At 41.2% G+C, this 23726-nt stretch overlaps 1 protein-coding gene across 2 annotated transcripts in view; it reads left to right on the forward strand.

Annotated features, from left to right (window-relative positions):
- The window catches only part of TMTC1 (transmembrane O-mannosyltransferase targeting cadherins 1), a 311748-nt gene that overhangs the window by 26330 nt on the left and 261692 nt on the right, over positions 1–23726 (forward strand). For both annotated transcript variants that reach the window (XM_059886525.1, NM_001192761.3), the window contains exons 3-5: positions 5266–5339; positions 8987–9163; positions 15469–15660. In XM_059886525.1, the coding sequence (XP_059742508.1) occupies positions 5266–5339; positions 8987–9163; positions 15469–15660 (443 nt within the window). The remainder of the gene's footprint in view (positions 1–5265; positions 5340–8986; positions 9164–15468; positions 15661–23726) is intronic.

Consider the following 23726-nt stretch of genomic DNA (forward strand, 5'->3'; position numbering starts at 1 on the left):
GAAAATTCATGCTTAGAGGGTGTTGGGGAAAATTTGTGTAGGAAAGAACAAATGAGTAGAATAAGACCAGTCCTGATTCGGTGCTTGCAGAAAAGGAGAGCATAAAATTCAGTGTGATCATGAACTGATAGAGTTAGGTTGAAATCTAAGAAAAAGGGAAAATTCTGTTAGCAAAATGACCTTTAAGAAAGAGTTTCAACCAACTTTCATACTAATCGGGGAAAAAAAAAATCCATGGTAACACAATTATGGGGACAAAGCAGCCTGAGAGATGGACATTTATTTAGGGAAAAATTTTAAACTATTTGCATTTACAAGAAGATAGGGGAGGCATAAGAAAGTAAAGAAATTAGACCTACATAATAGACTATACTGGAAAGTAAAATCTAGAGACCATTATTTAATTATAGATATTAGTTTAGGTTTCTAAAAAGGAGGACAGAGGAATAGTAAAAAAAGAAATGTGTGTTATGAAAACAGTGATAAATGATTAAAAAAAAGAAAAACAGACCATAGTGTGGTGAAAGAATAATGTATATTCTACATTAGTAGAATATATCCCCTCTCTGTTAAACAAGAATAAATATGGGACCATCAATTATGACAGGAAGGATAGTGGGTTTGAATTGGGGGGGAGGAAGGTTTAGTTTAAGCATGTTGATATGATTAATGATTTGTTTTCTTAATTATATAATCAACAAATTGTTAATGAGTACTTGTTTGGTACAGGCCCTGTGTCAGGTGCCAAGGGGATATGTGAATGGGCAGTGGGGTTCCCTACCCACAGTTTGTTCATAAGCCTCTAGAAAGCCAAAGAGCGTACACATAAAAACATACAAGACAAAGCAATATGTTCTAATAAAACTAGAATTTCAGTGAAGGAAAAATTATTTCCACCTTAAATAGAGATGAACAAATTAATTTATTTACTTAATTTTTCAATAAATATTTGAGTGACTGGAATCTAGTCAATCAATGCAGGGCTATACAGTGAATAAGATAGACTTTCCTCATTGAAAACCTTGTGATTCTTGGGTTTCCTGATAGTATATTTCTTGGGAAATTTATGGGTTTTTTCTTAACTCTGAATCATGAGAAAAATCAGTAGAGAAATTAGGAAAATGGAGGAAATCATTGAAATTATCCTATGAGAATTAAAACTTAAGTCATTAAGAGAGACATTACTGTTTGAAGGAATGCTCATATGTCAAATCAAAAACAAGAACAGGAAATGCTTACACACGGAGTTGAAGGTTAGGGTGAGCATTTCCAAGGCTGGAACAGAGTACTAGGGGAAAAATTGGTCGTGATCTAATCAGCATGTCAGCTTTCAGCTGTGGCTCTGTGTTAAGTGTGTGTTCCTGCTCAGTCTGACACCAGGAGAACTCATTTTGCAGATAACATAATTAATAACTTTGTACATATAGTATACTTCATACAAATCCTATGAGTGATAGTCCAAGAAGTAACAAGTTCTGGGGACAAATGAAGTCCCTAATTGGCAGTTTCCACTTGTGATTCTGTAAAGCTTGCTAAGAGAGCTGAACGTTACATTATTTGCATTCAACTCAATTAGGTTCACTGATGTTTTTCAAATGTTCAAGTATTTCTTAAAGGAATACATTTCCCAGGTTACAACTACCCAATTGGTGATGGAAACCTGCAGCTTGAGGGCAAAAATAATTACTGTCCATCTCTGTATTGATATCTTTGACCGGTCTTTCTGTACTTCCCAGCACCCTATGGTTCAGCCTCCATTGTTGTGGAATCAGGCCCAAGGGGCTGCAACTTATTTCATCTTTGCTGTCTGTTGCTCACTGCTGCCCCCTTTTCAGTAATCCATGCTGTCATCACTTTGTCTTGGCTCAGTGGGTAAAAATCCTCCTGCTATGCAGGAGATGTGAATTCGATCCGTGGGTGGGTCGGGAAGACGCCCTGGAGAAGGAAATGGCAATCCACTCCAGTATTCTTGCCTGGAAAATCCCATGGACAGAGGAGCCTAGCAGGCTACAGTCCATTGGGTCACAAAGAGTCAGACATGATTGAGCGACTAAACACACACCCACACACACACACACACACACACACTCATCACTTTATGCCTTCCCAGCCAGAAACACCCACATGCTTACAGACCTCTCTTTCCTCTCCCTGGAATGCTGCATTCCCTTTCTGGCCCAGAATTCACATCTTCCTGTCTCGAGTTTCCTGAAGTCCTCTGTGCCTGACCTGTAAGTCCCAGTGAATACAACCAGCATTTCCACAAACCCTTCCTGGATCCTGCAGTCCAAATTAATCCCTTCAGTCTTCTGTGATTTCTCCCCTTTACAATGCATGCAGTTTCCTTGTAACTTCTTAATACCCTTTTTTGACTCCCCACCAGATACTAACTGCTTGGGGCAGGCTTTATCCCTCCAGCTGGCATAATATCTGGCAAAGAGGAGGTGCTTGGAAAATGTTTGTTGAAGGGAGTGATACATGTAATTACTGAACAAGATGACATTGACAAATTGACTTGCAGTATTTGGCTGGTCTGGACATATATTAGCTAATGACAGTCACTTTGTTTTTAAGACACTAGCCTTCTTGCCCCCAGAGACCCCAGCTTAACAAGGATGTAGAATAGGGGTTCAGTGACTGTGTGGGGGTTTGGAGCCGGCAGCAGAGTCTCGATGTTAGCGCTGACTTTTCAACACCCCTTCTGAGCTTCTGCTCCAAGGGACACTACATTCTTTATATCTGGGCACATCCAGCTGGCACATGCTGCTGTTGCCGCTGTTTCCCAGCAGAGCTAACTGACTACAGTTCGAGAAGCAGGGCTCCAGACGCCTTCACAGCGTTGGTTTCACTCACCTAGCTTGTGATTGCCTTGCTCCAGCTTGGTACTCCCACTACCGACTTGTGAATCTTGCTGTGTCTGAGTTGGCCACCATCAGTTGTGCTGTGGCAGCTGTCCCTCTGGGCCCAGATGCCTGGCCTCATCCCAGGACTTTGTTGCTGAGCAGCTGGGCTCTCTGTTTAACCTTCCAGAAGTCTTGCAGGTGATGCTGAGCTCAGTGCTCTAGGAGGCAGTGATATAGAATGAGCAGAACTAGACTTCAGAAGTGAATCGAGTGCAGTTGTAGCTTTACAGACTGCGAGTCTGAGCCGGGCCTTGACACTGAGTGAAACCACACTGTCACTGCCTACTTCCCTCATGCATTCTTCCTGACGTGGCATGCAAGTTCCTTATAGATTAAGGGATCAATGAACAGCATGTGGCCTGAACAGCCACTTTAGGTAAGAGCTTTCAGTTCTATACTGCCAGTGAAATTCTTTGGCCGTGTCCAGGTTTCTCTTGATGTGGATTTGACTAGAATTTTTCTCAATTATGTGACTCGCTATCCATCCTGATGCAGGTATTTAATTGAATTATTTTTTTATTTAGATTTTAACTAATAGATATATTAGATTATCTAGTAAAGTTAACATAAAATATCACACATGTAAACTTCAATGTAAAAAGATGATTTCTATATGTCACACAGGAAAACCTCAGTGATAAGAGTCTCCTTTCCTTGCTCTGCAGAGAAAAGGAAGACAGAAGGGCATCAACACCGAGTGGGCACTTTATATATTGGGTTGGCCAAAAAGTTCATTTAAAAACCCAAAGAACTTTTTGGCCAACCCAATATATCATTTTACTTATTACAGCAGTAACATGAGGTAGGGGGTGTAATAGTCATTTTAAAAATAACAAAACCAAATCTCAGAACTTAAAGATGACAAAGTTGAGTCTCACTCAGATGGCAAGAGGAGTCTATATTGAAGCCTTGGGTGGTGTAGCTCCATGTGTGTGTCATCACCTTTCCTTTATGACTGCAAAGTTTGCTCATTATTTGAGGATATTTATAGGTATATTTCCCAGAAATCTATTTTCTGCTATTAACTGTTGATTGATTCTTCAACACATCATGGGCTTCAGGTCCTCTGTGATTTGGGTGAAACTGTTTTCTGTGCCTGAATGTCAAATCTGTTTATTTCTCTTGCAAACTCTTCCTCCCCATGTGAGCTTTTCTTTGAAACTTTCTTTTAACCATACCCTAGTTTTTCCTTCATAATTTTATTTCTTGGATTTAAAATAGTTAAGAGAAATGTACACGTTTTAAATAGTGAAATAATACAAATATTTATAAATAGGCATCTATCCCCCACCTGTCTTTCATTTCAGTACCTTTCTGAAGTAACACATTGAAAACAAAATTTCAAATTTAAGAAGTGTAAAGACCATATTACTCTTTGTCCAGAGTCACCAGTTTTTAACCTTTTGCAGCATTTGCTTTATCATCCTTGCTTTCTTTCTCCTTCAATATATAGAAATATTTTTTATTTTCTGAAACATTTGATAGTAGGTTGTGTAATTCATGCTACTTTATACCTTAATAATTCAGTTGTGATGTATATTTTCTAAAACCATGGTCATTAGTCACTGTTTCTTTTTAGCTTCTTTTTTTTTTTCTCTTTATTTTTCTAATTTTATTTTATTTTTAAACTTTATATAATTGTATTAGTTTTGCCAAATATCAAAATGAATCCGCCACAGGTATACATCAATCTTAGGTTTGTAACAGTTACAAGTCTTCATTGTCTTTCTGTTATATTATTTATATCTTTAGATGTAATTAAAATTATATATTATGATGTATATAATGTTATTACATGTTATTAATGTGATATTTGTTATAATAATGTATACTATGTTGCATAATTATAGTATATATAAATTATAATATATACATATAAATTATAAATATACAAACAACTTTATATTATATAATTTATAACATGATTTACATATATAGCATATTATATTAAAATTTATAATATAAATAAAATAATGAAATATATGTAAGTACAATAATGTAAGAACATCTGAATATAAAATAGGAATTTATAATGTATATAGTATATTTGTAAGTATAATATATGTATGATATTGAAAATATGTTATATGTAATACTATATTATGATAGATTATGAGTTGTATTATAGTCAAGAAAGGTTAAAAATAAAGTTAAGCATGAAAATCTTGCCCCTTTCTTCTTATCTCCTTCTTTAAAATTATTGTTAAATGTTTAACATAACCAGAAGTCATATATCAGAAATTGAAGAATAATGTGTTTTCTAGTGTACTGTTTCTTTCATTCCTCTAAAAACAAATACATTTCTGTTATGGGTCTCTGAGAAAGTGGTTTTCTAAGGTTTTTGTTTTTTCAAAATTTGTAGGTGGCTGGAATTGTTGGCAGAGCTGATGTGTTGGCATGCCTGCTGTTTCTTTTGGCCTTTCTCTCCTATAATAGGTATGTATGGCTAAGAATGCCCTTGTCTGTGTTTACAATCATGCTCTTCCCTGGGAGTTTCTGCTGTGTGTGTTTGTGTGAGCTTCTGAGCTCCTTCCTGAGAGAGGAGGGAAGCTTCTTGGCTGTGAGATAACCGTGAGCTTCCTGGAGACTTGGCATAGGAAACTGTCTCTTAACCAAAGACTAGGCTGTTCTGTTTTCCAGCCATATTCTGAACCATGTCATAGCCTCTTAAAAGGACTGCTATCCCAGTGCTGGGAAGATAAGCTCTAGCTTCTTGATTTCTCTTACTGAGAATGGAATTTGAAATCAGCTCTGAGCCAAATTATACTGGGTATAGTCCTGTCTTCTATTTAACTATGATTTGTTTAATTTGTCCTTTTCATTTTGGTCTTAGTTCCCCCCCGCCTCTTTATTATACTCATTAAAGGAGCTTAAAGCTTAAAATGACAAGGCTGAATTGAAAGCACTATTTCTCAACTGTGATTTTCTAATTTGTACATCCTTTCATCAAAATACAGAAGCTTCTTGCTTTGTGAGACTGAAAAGCAATAAAACAATCTCCCATTATATTGCCTCTTTCCCCGAAAGATGATCAGATTCTCACCTGAGTTGTGACATAGCCACATAGGCAAAGGGGTGGGCTAAAAATAGGATGTAATACACAATGGAATATTACTCAGCCATAAAAAGGAATGCATTTGAGTCAGTTCTGATGAGGTGGATGAACCTAGAACCTATTATACACAGTGAAGTGAGTCAGAAAGAGATAAATATCGTATTCTAACACATATAGACAGAATCTGGAAAAATGGTACTGAAGAATTTATTTACAGGGCAACAGTGGAGAAACAGACATAGAGAACAGACTTATAGACATGGGAAGAGGGGAGGAAAGGGTGAGTTGAATAGAAAGAGTAACATGGAAACTTACATTACCATATGTAAAATAGATAGCTAATGGGAATTTGCTGTATGGCTCAGGAAACTCAAACAGGGACTCTGTATCAACCTATAGGGGTGGGGATGGGAGGGAGGTTCAAAAGGGAGGGGCACCCCACTCCAGTACTCTTGCCTGGAAAATCCCATGGAGGGAGGAGCCTGGTAGGCTGCAGTCCATGGGGTCACTGGGAGTCGGACATGACTGAATGACTTCACTTTCACTTTTCACTTTCATGCATTGGAGAAGGAACTGGCAACCTATTCCAGTGTTCTTGCCTGGAGAATCCCAGGGACAGAGGAGCCTGGTGGGCTGCCGTCCTTGGGGTCACACAGAGCCAGACATGACTAAAGCGACTTAGCAGCAGCAGCAGCATGGCTGATTCATGTTGAGGTTTGACAGGAAACAGCAACATTCTGTAAAGCAATTATCCTTAAATTAAAAATAAACAAAGTTTTAAAAAATCTAAAAAAAAAGAAAAGAATGTAATGGGGGCAGTGACTCAGTGGCTGGCCCAGATAAAGGGGGGACAGTGAACCATTGCCCTGCTTCATGGAGTGATGCCTAGTTAAGGATTTATAAACTTTGATCTTTGGGTCAGTTCATTGGCCTATAATCTTAGAAAACACAGTGACTGCAAGGAACACTGTTCTAAACCAGTGGTTCTCCATATGGGAGAAATTTGTCCATGTTGTCCCCAGGGACATTTGCAATGTCTGGAGATATTTTTGCTCACCTGGCATGTGAGTGGAGGCCAAGGATTCTGAAGCCTGTACGACAGCCCTTGTAACAAAGAATCATCTTCCCTGAGCTGTGCTGAGAATCCTTGTTGTAAACTAGCTTAGACCTTGGGTCAAGAATGAACTTAATTAAACCTTATAAAGTTTTGGTTTAAGAGCAAAACCTTTTCTTAATATAGGACCAAGCTTCTATCCTGGCTTTGTAGCCTCCCACTGCATTGCATGAGTGTTTGCTTAGTCGCTCAGTTGTGTCCTATTCTTTGTGACCTCATGGACTGTAGGCTACCAGGCTCCTCTGTCCATGGGATTCTCCAGGCAAGAATACTGGAGCGGGTTGCCATTTCTTTCTCCAGGGCATCTTCCCGATCCAAGGATTGAACCCGTGTCTCTTGGGTCTCCAGCACTGGCAGGAGGACTCTTTACCACTGTGCCACCTGGGAAATCCTCATGGCATTGCTAGTTATATACGAGTGTTGTGAAAATATTAAAAATGTAAACCCAAATTCAACAATTGTTTCCTGTTTACTCTGGTGTTAGAATAAGATTAACAATCACTCTTGAGTGTGAACTTGATCTCTCAGGCCTTTTCTGTGTGTTAATAAACTTGGGAATGTGAGTGGGTCTGCAGCCTATCCGTACCTGTGTGGTAAGAAGCCACATTGCTACAGCTTTCTGTTGTGCAGGTCATTCGCACTTTGAGTAATTTTAGGTGTCAACAAGCTTCAGAGAAAAAGCTTGTCTCCTACAAATTTGGAATATAATTTAGGCAGTTGTTCCAAGACATAACAATAACGGTGAGACGTCACAACTGCAGATGTATTGTCCTACCAAGGAGGGGGAACAAATTGGTGTGTCACCTGCAGAAGGAGCTGTGAGGTTTCTTGCTGGGGAGCCGATTCTGTTTTGTAAGATTAAAAAAGACTTTACAGCAACTGGAGGGTTTTAGAAAATCCCTGCTGGAAATTATGCTGAGAAAAAAAAAAGTTTTCCCTAAATATTCTCATGGAAAATATACTTAAAACTACAGATTAGAAACTAATACAACATTGTAAATCAGCTATTCTTCAATTAAAAAAAAAAAAAAAAAACAGATCAGCCAGAAGAAAAGAAAAAGACTAAAACATCTGTATTTTCATCATATTAATGATGATTGTGTTTTGGTATCTATCCAGTGTTTTCTTTGTACAGAAACATATAAAACACCTTCACAAAAACAATAATAATAACGATGATAAACACAGGATGAGGCACAGGGAGGCATTGACCTGCCCCTTGTTACCTTGTTAGTTAACAACAGAGCTGTGATCTGAACCCAGGAAACCTGGCTCCAGGGTTCATGCATGTGGCTTATGCTGCTGCTGCTGCTGCTAAGTCGCTTCAGTCGTGTCCGACGCTGTGCGACCCCATAGATGGCAGCCCACTAGGCTCCTCTGTCCCTGGGATTCTCCAGGCAAGAACACTAGAGTGGGTTGCCATTTCCTTCTCCAATGCATGAAAGTGAAAAGTGAAAGTGAAGACGCTCAGCCATGTCCGACTCTTAGCAACCCCATGGACTGCAGCCTACCAGGCTCCTCCGTCCATGGGATTTTCCAGGCAAGAGTACTGGAGTGGGGTGCCATTGCCTTCTCCGCATGTGGCTTATATTATTCACTTAATATATATTCACCTAAATATCTTTACATGTCACTAAGTATATCTCTATATACTAGCATTTTAAATTGTTTTTTAGTGTTCCTCTGTTATATACCATATTTTACCATAACTTATATGCTTTTATCTAAGTACCAAATTCAGCATTGTCAGTCATTTACTTTTTCCCACCTTTGCAAATTATATTCTTAAAGATATCTTTGCTCATCTACTTAGAATAAAATGAAATCTGTGTTGGATCTTACCTTTAAAAGGTGGCATTTCTTAGCAACCCATATTTCTTCTTGGAGTAAAACCATGTCAACTTTATTTTTCAGGAGTGTGGACCAGTGTTGTGTTGGGGAAAGTTTCCCTCCCACGGCTTCTCCCTTCTTCCTGCTGCTCAGTCTGTTTCTGGGGACCTGTGCAATGCTGGTGAAAGAGACGGGCATCACAGTGTTCGGCGTGTGCTTGGTTTATGATCTCTTTTCTTTATCCCACAATCATGATAAATCGTAAGTCATGTCAAAGTTTTGCTGTCAAGCAGTGCGTGATATGCAAAGGAAAATTACTTAAATCAATAGTTTTCAAATTTTCTTTAAAAAAATAGAGATACAACATTCTGTTAAATGTAACCTCATCTTGGGGGTTTTCATGGTGGCTCAGTTGTAAAGACTCCATCTGCCAACACTGGAAACACAAGAGATACAGGTTCAATCCCTGGGTTGGGAAGATCCCCTGGAGAAGGAAATGGCAACACACTCTAGTATTCTTGCCTGGGAGATCTCAAGGACAGAGGAGCCTGGTGGGTTGCAGTCTGTGGGGTCACAAAAGAGGCAGACAGGACAGAGCGACTAAATAAAAACAAACCTCACCTTAGACCATATATGCTGCTAAGTCGCTTCAGTCGTGTCCGACTCCGTGCAGCCCCATAGGCGGCAGCCCACCAGGCTCCCCGGTCCCTGGGATTCTCCAGGCAAGAACACTGGAGTGGGTTGCCATTTCCTTCTCCAATACATAAAAGTGAAAAGTGAAAGTGAAGTCGTTCAGTCGTGTCCGACCCTCAGCGACCCCATGGACTGCAGCCTTCCAGGCTCCTCCATCCATGGGATTTTCCAGGCAAGAGTACTGGAGTGGGGTGCCATCGCCTTCTCCAACCATAATATAGTAAGGCTTATTTCCTTAAGATAGTTGCATTGTATGTGTTCAGACTCTTCACACTTGTGTCAATGAGGATTATAAAGTTTTTGTGAGCACCAAATTTGGAATTGAAAAGTACCTATGCTAATTGCAAGTTTATATCACTAGATTGTTTTGCTTGTATAACACTGAGAAATCTTGATTCACACAGGAGAGTAGTTACAAATGGTAATAGTTTGTTAACAGCTTGCCTAGAATCTCTGCATTCACATAAGTGCTATCCTTCAAAGAACACTGCTAAATTGGAGTCTGTTTACTAGCTTGAGGGGTGGTGTATTTACCTAAATTTTGAATGGGGCGGTGGGGGGCGGGGGGGTGTGTTTTTGGAATTCTACAACAGATCAGTCTAAACCATGGAATAATTATTGCATATCATATTCAAGTTAAAGAGCAAGTTTATTTAGTAGCCTGTTTTCATTTAAAAAACTTAGGCACTTTCATATTGTCCTGTGGGTTATAGATGATAAGAATGACTAAGGCGTTTTAAAGTTCAGGCACATACTGTGATTTTCTTCCTCAGGATTTACTAACAATTTGACATGCAAACCCCATTTTTCAGTAATTATAAGGTCCTTACATTTGAACTTTTAATAAATGCAGCTGATTTATTCTCTGGCCTTGTCTGGAAGAATTTTATCTTTTAAAAAAAAATCCTGCCTTTTTATCCCATTCGCTACCTCTTTATACTTCTTGACACAAAGATAAGAGCAGTGCTATTGCATGTCAACAAGCTGAGAGGAGTCATTAAATTCTGATCACTTTCCTGCCTGGGTGTACTTGGAGATAATTTAAATAGATTTTAGTACTCTGTTAGGTCTCTCCGAATCTCAGAGGCATGTACAAGGAAGGAGCCTAGTTATCATTTTGACCCAAGCTTAAACCGGGAAAGCCAGAGGACCTCCGCTTGGCTCATAGGAGTCCTCTTGACCCACCGCAGTAATTGCATTGCTGGCCTTCCTATCCGCTCCTCTGGCTCTCCACTTGCTTCTGCCTCCTCTTTGTGTGTACCACCTTTGCTCTGTGACAAGTGGCGGGAGATCTTCCCCTCTGGTCCTGTCCAGAGATATTTTCACCTCATATCGACTGAAAAAAACACCCACACAACTTGAAAGTTGAGAATTGCGTTTTATTTGGGACCATTACTAAGGACTTATAACCTGAGAAAGTCCTCAGATAGCTGTAAGGGAACTGTTCCATAGAGGTGAGGGAGGAACTACGATATATGAGTTTGTGCTGCTGGGGAGAAAAAAGCCTATAGTTGAAACTCAAAAGAGTGCTAATCACAAAAAATCAGACATCTCAAGTTAATGATTTAGTGCTTTGCAGTATATTGAAAGATGCAAGAGTCTGGGCTCATTAAATTTTTCCTTTGATATGCATGTCAGCTGTCTAGGGTCAGTATCCTGTTTTTCTCCATTCTGAATTCCCTTAGGGTACACATGGGGCCAGCTTCAGTGGCTGATAATTTGATGGCAGGCAGCATTCTTTTGTGTATACTTATACTCGAAGTCTTAGCTCCTTTGGTCTTAGGACTCCGCAACACATGGTTCCTTATAGTCCTTTCTTCTTCATTTGGTCACTATTGAGCTAGGCTTTTTTCAAAGAGGATAATTATCTCTTTTAGTGCTTTAGTAATTTTCTTGACCTTCACCATACCAAACTGCTGAAAGTTCTATGAAAAAAATAATAACTGCTGATATGTAGCTTGGAAGTTGCATACTTCATAGTTTATGGGGTTTTTTGGTTTTAGTAACTTTTAGCTCTCACAACCACCAGCATCTATGCGTAGGTGGAGGCGTTCTTTCTTTCCTGCATCATTTTATCCACCTGTTTAATGCATTCCCATTTTGTGCCTGGCCACAAATAAGACAGATAAGATTCCTTCCCACAAAGGGCAGTGCTGGGGGAAGACAAACATTACGTAAGTAATTACATGAGGACCTGAGTACAGTCATGAACTTGGTAGAAAAGAACTGAGAACAGGTAACAAAGATTCAGTTCAGTTCAATCGCTCAGTTGTGTCCGACTCTTTGCGACCCCATGAACCGCAGCATGCCAGGCCTCCGTGTCCATCACCAACTCCCGGAGTTTACTCAAACTTGTGTCCATTAGAGTCGGTGATGCCATCCAACCATCTCATCCTCTGTTGTCCCCTTCTCCTCCTGCCCTCAATCTTTCCCAGCATCAGGGTCTTTTCCGATGAGTCAGCTCCTCGAATCAGGTGGCCAAAGTATTGGAGTTTCAGCTTCAACATCGGTCCTTCCAATGAACACCCAGGACTGATCTCCTTTAGGATGGACTGGTGGGATCTCCTTGCAGTCCAAGGGACTCTCAAGAGTCTTCTCCAACACCACAGTTCAAAAACATTAATTCTTTAGTACTCAGCTTTCTTTATGGTCCAACTCTCACATCCATACATGACCACTGGAAAAACCATAGCCTTGACTAGATGGACCTTTGTTGGCAAAGTAATGTCTCTGCTTTTGAATATGCTATCTAGGTTGGTCATAACTTTCCTTCCAAGGAGTAAGCATCTTCTAATTTAATGGCTGCAATCACCATCTGCTGTATTTTGTAGCCCCCCAAAATAAAGTCATCCACTGTTTCCACTGTTTCTGATCTATTTGCCATGAAGTGATGGGACCAGATGCCATGATCTTTGTTTTCTGAATGTTAAACTTTAAGGTAACTTTTTCACTCTCCTCTTTCACTTTCATCAAGAGGCTATTTAGTTCTTCTTCACTTTCTGCCATAAGGGTGGTGTCATCTGCATATCTGAGGTTATTGATATTTCTCCCAGCAATCTTGATTCCAGCTTGTGCTTTATCCAGCCCAGCATTTCTCATGATGTACTCTGCATATAAGTTAAACAAGCAGGGTGACAATATACAGCCTTGACGTACTGCTTTTCCTATTTGGAACCATTTCATTGTTCCATGTCCAGTTCTAACTGTTGCTTCCTGACCTGCATACAGATTTCTCAGGAGGCAGGTCAGGTGGTCTGGTATGCCCATCTCTTTCAGAATTTTCCACAGTTTCTTGTGATCCACGCAGTCAAAGGCTTTGGCATAGTCAATAAAGCAGAAATAGATATTTTTCTGGAACTCTCTTACTTTTTCCATGATCCAGCGGATGTTGGCAATTTGATCTCTGGTTCCTCTGCCTTTTCTAAAACCAGCTTGAACATCTGGAAGTTCACGGTTCATGTATTGCTGAAGCCTGGCTTGGAGAATTTTGAGCATTACTTTACTAGCGCGTGAGATGAGTGCAATTGTGCAGTAGTTTGAGCATTCTTTGGCATTGCCTTTCTTTGGGTTGGAATGAAAACTGACCTTTTCCTGTCCTGGGGCCACTGCTGAGTTTTCCAAATTTGTAACATATTGAGTTCAGCACTTTCACAACATCATCTATTAGGATTTGAAATAGCTCAACTGGAATGCCATCACTTCCAATAGCTTTGTTTGTAGTGATTCTCCCTAAGGCCCACTTGACTTCACATTCCAGGATATCTGGCTCTAGGTGACTGATCACACCATCGTGATTATCTGAGTCGTGAAGATCTTTTTTGTATAGTTGTTCTGTGCATTCTTGCCACCTCTTCTTAATATCTTCTGCTTCTGTTAGGTCCATACCATTTCTGTCCTTTATCAAGCCCATCTTTGCATGAAATGTTCCCTTGGTATCTCTAATTTTCTTGAACAGATCTCTAGTCTTTCCCATTCTATTGTTTTCCTCTATTTCTTTGCATTGATCGCTGAGTTAGGCTTTCTTAGCTCTGTTGTTATTCTTTGGAACTCTGTACTCAGATGCTTATATTTTTTCTTTTCGTCTTTGCTTTTTGCTTCTCTTCTTTTCACAGCTATTTATAAGGCCTCCTTAGACAGCCATTTTGCCTTTTTGCATTTCTTTTCCATGGAGATGGTCTTGATCCCTGTCTCTATACAATGTCACGAACCTCCGTCCATAGTTCATCAGGCACTCTGTCCCTCAGATCTAGTCCCTTAAATCTATTTCTCACTTCCACTGTATAATCATAAGGGATTTGATTTAAGTCATACCTGAATGGTCTAGTGGTTTTCTGCACTTTCTTCAATTTAAGTCTGATTTTGGCAACAAGGAGCTCATGATCTGAGCCACAGTCAGCTCCCGGTCTTGGGTTTTGCTGACTGTATTGAGCTTCTTCTTCTTTGGCTGCTAAGAATATAATCAGTCTGATTTCAGTGTTGGCCATCTGGTGATGTCCATGTGTAGAGTCTTCTCTTGGCAATACCTGGTCACTAACAGTATCTCTTGAGTGAAGGCTATGTTCCAGGAATAGGACCATGCCATTTACAGATATGAAGTCACTTACTACTAACAACTGTTACCCTTGTTTCACAGAGCAGAAAGTACAGGCATAGAAAGTAACCTCTCCAGGGTCACCCATCCCCAATTTAGACTCTGTCTGTGTAACTCCAGACTCACAGGGTTACCCCTGAGCACTTGCCTCCATGGGGCACATGTGACTGGGGCCAGTAACCTCCCAGGGCATCTGCAGCCCAGAGCCTGGGCTCACATTAGTAGCAGGATACGAGCTCAGAGGATCTGCCTGTATTGGAGAGTCTTAACTCGTTGAGAATCTCACAAAATTGTGTCTCCTTTTCCCAGAAATTCTTATCTGCTAATTTAGAATAAGGGCTTCCCAGGTGGTGCAGTGGTAGAGAACCCATCTGCCAACGCAGGAGACATAAAAGATGTGGGTTCAATACCTGGGTCGGAAAGATCCCCTGGAGGCGGGCACAGCAACCCACTCTGGTATTCTTGCCTGGAGAATCCCATGGACAGAGGAGCCTTGCGGGCTACAATCCTTAGGGTCACAAAGAGTCGGACAGGACTGAAGTGACTTAGCATACACGCATCCATCCTTTTGGATTCTGAATTTAGGTTGTTTCCCCTTTTTCGGTTATTATATACCATGCTGCAAACAAATGTTGTGTGCACATACCTGCAGGTTTCTCCAGGGCATAACCACAGAAGTGAGGTTGTGGGCCCACAGATAGATACACATTCAGTGTATTGATGTGGAGCCATTCTCTTGAAATAACTGCAGCAGTGGATGAGAATCCTCTTGTTCCACATTCTCCCCATCCCTGAGTAGTGTCAGACTTTAAAATTTTTGCCCAGCTAATGTTATGGAATATATCTCAGAGGATTCATGGAAGAACATATGAGAATATGTTGCATGGATCATCTGTGAACACAATTTTACAAGATCATAATAATGTAAATCCCAAATATCCCTTCAGCTAAGTTATGAGAATTCAACTTATATTTATTATGAGAGAAATGTATGAGGAAGATAAGAAATGAAGAGTGTCTGTATGTGTATTGGTGACCACATAAGAGGATTGAATATACATCTTCTCTTGTAATGAGCCAATATGACAAGTTCTAAAATTGGAAATAACATTATTATTTAATGTTATTTTTAAAATATTGTGATAAATACCAGAAACAAAAGAGCTAAAAGATTGATGAATATTTGCTTCCAAGGAACAGGGCTTGGGGAGGGGATAGGGGATGCTGTTCCTTGTTGCAGGTCTTGTTGCTCCTTTTGACGTTGTTTCCTCCTCACAATTAGGAGCAACGGGGTCATCCATCAGCGCAGCCCACAGCAGCCTGGAAGCTCCCCAACAGCACACCCTCTCCGGGAGAATGGGAAGCAGCAGCGGTTCCCTCACAAAGGAGCCTGGGGTGGCTGCCATGCCATGCCGTCTGAACCCAAGAGCAGTGGATTCCCTGTGTCTCCTGGAGCTGTGTGGTCCTTGATGAGGTACTGGACTGGGCTCCTTGACCTTGTGTGTTTTCACCATCCAGCATCACCTGTTGCAGGGGGATCACTGGAGAAGTGAAGCACCGAGTCATTTCTTTGGAACACCCCCACTCCTGTTACCCTCCTTTCTTTTCCCTTCCCCATTTCCCTTCCTCCTTCTTCCTTCCTTCTTTTCCCTATCCCTGGCCTTCCCTGTGTCATATCAGATAAGAAAGGAGTAGCTGGAAGAAGTAGAAGCCCTGCTGGCTGCTGTTATTTGGAAGAAGAGATGAGGCTGTGAAGCCTCAGTTAAGCAGTACAAGCATTCTGCTGCTTCCCTGGGGGAAGAGCCCTGCACATCAGGGCACAGGCCCCTCAGTTTTCTTTGGGAGGAGAGCTCTGCCTTCCCCTACCCTGACTTCCTGCTTTTGGTGTGTGATAATGAAAGGTTGTTGCTGAGCCGTGAAAAATGCCAGGATTCATTTTTGGCCTTGGATTCAAAAATGGCCTCTGGAGGAGAGGAATTCAATCCAGGGCCAGTGACAAGGCTTGATCACTCAGAGCTTTTGTGTATTAGAGTTTTATTAAAGTATAAAAGAGACAGCTTCTGACATAGACATCAGAAGGGGGCAGAAAGAGTGTCCCCCTGCTAGTCTTTAACAGGAAGTTATATACCTACTCGCAGGCTGCTAATTAGAGAAAAGAAATGTCTCATAACTCAGAGAATGGCACCAGGCCCCTCACCCACAACATGCATTTTGAGATTGCATTGGCACAAGGTGAGTCATCTGGGCCATAAAATGATTGACATGAATCTTGAAGAAAGGCAGGTTTCCAAGCAAATACATAATCTCATTAACATAGATGAGGTGAACAATTGTATGAGTAAAACATACTGCTTTTTTGGGCCATTATCTGAGTCTTAGGTGGAACCAACTTGAGGAAAGACAGAGTTTAAGGTAAATGCATTGTTCATTAACATAGCTTAAGAAAAATATTTCCATAAAAAAAAAACCTGCATTAGTTAGCTCAAAGTTTGAGAAAAGTTAAGTTCAGATGGAAGGAGGTGTTGTCATGACAACACAGAATTTTGAAAGAAACCTTCTTCTAATTCTGTATAGAGAAGGGAAAAAAAATCTGACACTTGTAGTTTGTTTCCTCCTGCCACTTAAGAGAGATTAAAAAATGTCTGATATTTCCAGCCTATTTCCTCCATTTGGGGGCCCCTAGCCTTCCTGCCTGTTACCCTCTCAATAGGAATTTATTACAACGCAGGTATATGAGGTAGCCCAGGGGATGCTGCCTCTCAGGCATGTTTCTGAGGGTTCAGGAAGATCTTCTTTAAAGTACAAAATTTTCTTTCCCTTTAAAAAATCTTTTGACCTAGCCATGAAAATTATCATAGATTCATCAGAACAGGTACTTGGCTAAATTAGCTTGTCACTGAAAGAAGGAAATGGCAACCCGCTCCAGTACTCTTGCCTGGAGAATTCCATGAACGGAGGAGCCTGGTAGGCTACAGTCCATGGTGTTGCAAAGAGTCGGACACGACTGAGCAACTTCCCTTTGAAAATAACTCAAGCCATGGTCAAGTAAGAATTTAATAAAGATGGAAATTTGACTCATACTATTAGCACTTAAGTAGCAGATTGCTGGAGAAGGCACTGGTGACCCACTCCAGTACTCTTGCCTGGAGAATCCCATGGATGGAGGAGCCTGGTAGGCTACAGTCCATGGGGTCGCTAAGAGTCGGATGTGACTGAGCGACTTCACTTTCACTTTTCACTTTCATGCATTGGAGAAGGTAATGGCAACCCATTCCAGTGTTCTTTCCTGGAGAATCCCAGAGATGGGGGAGCCTGGTGGGCTGCCGCGTATGGGGTCGCACAGAGTCAGACATGATTGAAGTGACTTAGCAGCAGCAGCAGGAGCAGCAGATTGCTATTCTTATTCTTCTCTACAGTCCCAGACAACTCCCTCTTTTCGGGTGTCTTTGTTTCCAATTAGTCCTGCCTTTACCTGTCTTTTAGATCATACTCCACTTATTCATTCATCAGCAAAGACCTACTGAATTTCTGCCATGTGCCCGGCATGTTCCAGGCAGGCACCAGGGCTGTACTGGGGTTTAAGGAGGACAAGATCCTTGCCCCTATGTAGCTTTCCTTCCAGTAGAAGAAGACAGACACTAAGTAACCAACAAGGAGTGAACAGTGTGGTGGAGAGTGGTGGGTGAGCCTGGCTGGGGCGAATTCCCATTGATTGGTCAGGGAAGGTCTCTGAATCCTTGTGGATGAGAGGAGGAGCTCACCCTGCTCAGATCTGCACAGAGGGGTCCGGCCTTGGGATAATTAGCAAGTGGGGATGGGAAGGGGCTAGTTCAGGGGGTGGTCAGGCCTAGATGATGAAGAATGTTTTGGCCATGGGAGCGAATTTGGATTTTATTCTGAGTGGAATGGGGAGACTTTGGAGGGTTTTGTTGTTGTTTGCTTGTTTAATGTGGCAAGATGTGGTTATATTACAAATGTTCAGTCTTATTTCTTGTAGTGCATTATTTAGGGGCAAGAGTAAAGCAAGGAGACTTTCATACTGACTGAGGGGAGAAAAGAGGTCTTAGCTGAGGGTGATGGAGCCTGAGATGTAGGCATAAGGTGGCTTTTGGAGACGTTTTAAATATAGATCTAACAGGACTTGACGATTTAGGGTAAAGGGGTGAGGGAACAGCAAGAATCGAGGGTGTTTGGGTTTCTAGCTTCAACTGCTGGGTGGATGGTAGTGTGAGTTACTGAGATGGAAAGGCTAGAGGAAAAGTTGGTTTGGGAAAGGATAAAGTCACAGAAATGCATGAAATTCCTGAGCAAGAAAGAAGAGCGATAAACTGTCAAAACCTTGAACTAATCTTGACTCTTTAGTACCGGGTATGAAAAAAAGAGGGCAAAACATCTGGGGAAATTGTAAATATTTTAAGGAAGGCAAAGGAGAAGAAAAAAGAATAAATAGATCATTGGAGACTCTCATGAAGGGACAGAAGGCAGGCTGCAGTGTGACTGACTTCCACCAGTCGGACTGTGTACATACAGTGACTGAGTTCCATACAGATCCGATTGTATAGGCTTCTGCTCTCAGTTGTATCCCCAGATCCTCTTATAGTGTCTAGTTAATCGTAGTTGTGCAAGTATTTGTGAAATGAATAAATTAATGGGTAGATGGTAAGAAAGTATTGAAATTAAGCAAAAATAGAACATTTTAGTCAGAGAAGGCGATGGCACCCCACTCCAGTACTCTTGCCTGGAAAATCCCATGGACGGAGGAGCCTGGTAGGCTGCAGTCCATGGGGTCGCTGAGGGTCAGACACGACTGAGCGGCTTCACTTTCACTTTTCACTTTCATGCACTGGAGAAGGAAATGGCAACCCACTCCAGTGTTCTTGCCTGGAGAATTCCAGGGACGGGGGAGCCTGGTGGGCTGCTGTCTATGAGGTCGCACAGAGTCAGACATGATTGAAGTGACTTAGCAGCAGCAGCAGGAGCAGCAGAACATTTTAGTAAATTTGGCAATAAAGAAATGTTAACAGGCAGTTAACATGCCTGTTAACTGCAGGCATGTGAGGTTTTTGTTTTCATTTTATTTTAAATTTAATGGATGTGTGTGTGTATGTATGTAAATAACTTGTAGAGAATATAGAGGTAAGTGCAGGAGCAAAAAGGAATAAGATGAAGTACGCATACCAGTGGTGTGCTGGTAATGCTTAATCATTGGCTGTCCAAAGAAAGTAAATCCTCACTTGTTGTGTTTACAGATTTCCATGTAACTCCTACCCTGGCTGATTTGAAGCTACAAACATGACATAGCTGAAACTGGAGTTGGGAGAGGTGTGCCATAGCCCACCATCTTGAAGCATTTCTACTGCCCAATAAACTGTAGATGTAAATAATCTCAGGAGCATAGACAAAAGTAAAATGAAGAAAACTGATTAGGAAATGATATGATTTGTGTACTCATTACCTTCATTTTTAGCTTGATTTATTTAAGCTTATATAATTCATTTTATTATAAAAGATATATAATATTATAACTGATATAAATATAGAATATATATACATATAATTTATTATAAGTTATTTAATTTAATTTTAAATAATGGCTGTATTTAATAACTGGCTTGCAAAATTCCAGAAAATTTAATAGTCATTTCTTATAGAACAATGTGAGCTTCAGTACTCCAGTGAAGAAGGTCCTTCAGGAGGGGAAGAAAGCTTTACATCTGTTATCTATCACTAGGTACCAGGAAGTGGGCTAGCCCTTCCTACGTGGTATTCCATGCAGCCATCACATTTGTTTAGGGTAAATCTTATAGTTTGCTTATCAGGTGGAAATGGAAGATCTTAGCTTAAATGGTCATTTAACACATTTACATAGTTGGTAAGTGGTAAAGTCAGGATTGGAATTACAACTGCACAGCCACTAATCCCGTGCTTTGCCTGTTTGCTGTGCTCTGAAGTCTAGAATCCCAGGTGAGAACTTGGCCTTGGGGAGGAGGCAGGGCAGTGATGTCATGCTCTGTGCAGCTGGCCTCCCTGCTCAGCTCTCAGTGATAGAAGATTCTTGCAGCCATCTGTGGGTCCACAAATGAGGCCTCTCCTGACTGGCTTTAATATAGACTGTTGGTGCTTATACATTGAATTAGGCGATATGCTTAAAAAAATTTTTTTTTTTCTAACTCCGAGCCCCAGTCTATTTAGAAAGAATGATGCTTGGAGAGCAGGACACAATACGACAGGAACTGGGTCAGGATCTTACTAAGTCAACATGTTTGTGAGCAAGAAGGACCATTATCCTTCCTTGAGAGGAAACTTGTCATGTATTTTCCTTCTCTGGAAAAGAAAGGTATCATGTATTTGACTATAAATTTGATTAATATCAAAATTAGTTTTAAAAACTATGCTTGTCCTTTTTTCAGAAGGTGATCAGGTAAAGAAAATAAAAGCTCAAAGAGGCAATGTTATCTTAGTTCTGAAGATCTCTGTGGATAGTGTTTAAATCATGAATCCTTCACTTAGTAGGTCCTGGATAAGTTATTTTATCTCTGAGAGCATCAGTTTTCTCATCTCCCCAAAAGGGGAACTAATTGTAACATTTTACTCACAGGTTGTTTGTCAGGACTCAGAGCTATAGTAATAAACAGGTAATAAGTCTGTAAATAAGTGCCTGGCACACAGTGGCCATTTGGTCTGGCAGCCAGCAGCATCATTAGTAGTAGTTCAGAATTATAAATATTATTATTCTTTATGACTTTCTAAACCCTGGAATGTGACTTTCCAAACACTGAAACTGGTGAACCTGCAGTATACAGGCAAGGAATATGTTTTTATGGATTTTTTTTTTCTTGCTAGTATGTATTTGCATTGCATGGATGGCATTAGGCTGACAGAAATTAGTCTACATGTTGCAGGAAGGCGGACACCTTCCAGGGCCTGAAACTGGGCTCTTGTCTAACACTCAGAAATGAATTGTCCGAGGGACACATGTGCTGACAAAGCAAGAGATTTTATTGGGAAATGGCACCTGGGTGGAGAGCAGTAGGGTAAGAAAACCCAGGAGAACTGCTCTGCTGTGTGGCTCCCAGTCTTGGGTTTTATGGTGATGGGATTAGTTTCCGGGTGGTCTTTGGCCAATCATTCTAATTCAGAATCTTTCCTGGTGGTGCACGCATTGCTCAGCTAAGATGGATGCTAGCGAGAGGGATTCTGGGAAGTGGACGGACACACGGTGTCTCCTTTAGAACTTTCCCGAACTTCTCCTGTTGGTGGTGGCTTATTAGTTCCGTATTCCTTGTCAGGATCTCCTATCATAAAACAATTCATGCAAATAGTTACTATGGTGCCTGGCCAGGGTGGGCGGTTTCAATCAGTGTGCTTCCCCTAACATACATACTATTGGATAAAATGTATTCAGAAGTTACCAAACACAGGGGGACCATCCCAGCCCAGGGAAAAATCGTGCTGTAAGTCATTTACTTAGTTGCCTGTTTTTCTGTATAGTTTAGTGATTGTGTTATAGGTAGCAAGTGGCAAGTGCAGTGAACCTAGGACTTAGGGTAGACACTCTGGAATCAGATGAAATTTCAGTTGATTCCATCTTTTGCTCAGTTGCTCCATGTGAAGTGAGAAATGTAAATCTTCCTTCTCCCACCCTCTTCATTACATACAGTTCATTCACATATGAATATCCTTTCCCTTTCACCTTAGAAAACTCAGTGAATTCTACCTGAAATCTTATTCTCATAACTCACATCTGTTTCTGTAACTATATGTAGTCATTTTTACAGTGATTGCAATTGGTATTGAAGAGAATTCTTGGCCCAAGAGCTGTCTTCTTTATTCTGCTGCTCTGCGACATCTGTCATGAATCATTCATTCTGTCAGTATTTACCAAATGCCTCCTATGATCAGGCACTGTTTTGGGTGCTGAAAATATATGATAGTGAAGTGAACAAAGCCCTGCCCTTATGGAACTTAGCTGGATGATGATCATGGTGTTTTTATTTAAAATGGGCTCGTTTTCAATCTTTGTGGGTAAGAGAGTGGTTAGATTTTTCACTTCAGTGTGTTTTAAAAGTCTTTATTGTATTGCTTGCATAGAGGCCTGCAAATAAATACAAGTTTATTAAAGAGAACAGGTTGTCACTAAAGTGAAACTGTGAAGTCATTAAATTCAGGGGAATTAGAAAGGCATATAAATATTTTGCCCTTTACTGATGGAATGTATTACTGACCTTTTAAGTGTTGTTTTAATACTTTGGGGTTTCCCTGGTAGCTCAAGGGGGTAAAAAACCTGCTTACAGTGCAGGAAACCTGGATTTAATCCCTGAATCAGGAAGATCCCTTGGAGAAGGGAATGGTAATCCACTACAGTATTCTTGCCAGGAGAATTCCAGAGCGAGGAGCCTGGTGGGCTGCAGTCCTACTTCTGTAGACACTGCCCTGTACTCTTCTTCCCTGAAGTAAGAAATGTTTTGTAGATTAAACTCCTGAAGTCAGATTTTGAACTTTCCACACATTGATCTTGTGAGTAGGGCAAAAGTGTTTCAGATCATTATTAATAGCCTTATGTCAGGAAGGAGGAGCTAAGATGGTGGAGGAGTAGGATGGGGAGAACACTTTCTCCCCCACAAATTCATCAAAAGAACATTTAAACGCCGAGTAAATTCCACAAAACAACTTCTGAATGCTGGCAGAGGACATCAGGCACCCAGAAAAGCAACCCATGTCTTCAAAAGGAGGTAGGAAAAAATATGTAAGACAAAAAAAGAGACAAAAGAGGGAGGGACGGAGCTCCGTCCCGGGAAGGGAGTCTTAAAAAGAGAGAAGTTTCCAAACACCAGGAAACCTTCTCACTGCCGAATCTGTGCCGAGCCTTGGAAGCACAGAGGGCAACATAACAGGGAGGAAAAATAAGTAAACAATTAAAACCCGCAGATTATGAGCCTAAGGTAACTCCCCCAGCGGAGAAGCAGCGCAGACGCCTGCATCTGCCATTAGGAAGCAGGGGCTGGGCAGGGAGGCGCAGGGACGGCTGCATTGCAAGGATCTGGCCTGAACACCCCGAGCGCTATCTGAGTGAAATAATTTGGGCTTGCAAACCAGACTGTGGGATATCTACCACACGAAAAGCCAGCCCTAACCTAAGACACCACCAGGCCTGCGCATGGAAAAAAGGACTGTACAGAGATAGCCGGCTACAGACCGTCCCCCTCTGGTGACAGGGAGCCAGAGCTGGAAGGGGGCAATCACAGCCCCAGAAGGACATTATCTACAAAACTGTAAGCAGGCTTCTTTGCTAACTAAAACTTCTTGGGGGTCTGGACGGTCAACAGCCGCCTGAGAAGGTGTGCCAGTTGTACACCTAGATAACCAAGCCGCGGGGAGGCGATAAGTCGCAGCAATCATGCTCGCCAAACACCGCATCACCTGAGCTGCTCGGGCCTGGGAAGGGCACAAAACGCAGGCCCAACCGAGTCTGCGCCTCTGAGGACTACCCGAGTGCCTGAACCTGAGTGGCTTAGACCTGGGAGGTGCAAGCAGCCCAGG

This window comes from Bos taurus, chromosome 5 (genome assembly GCF_002263795.3).
Source record: "Bos taurus isolate L1 Dominette 01449 registration number 42190680 breed Hereford chromosome 5, ARS-UCD2.0, whole genome shotgun sequence".
In the NCBI taxonomy this organism is placed as follows: Eukaryota; Metazoa; Chordata; class Mammalia; order Artiodactyla; family Bovidae; genus Bos; species Bos taurus.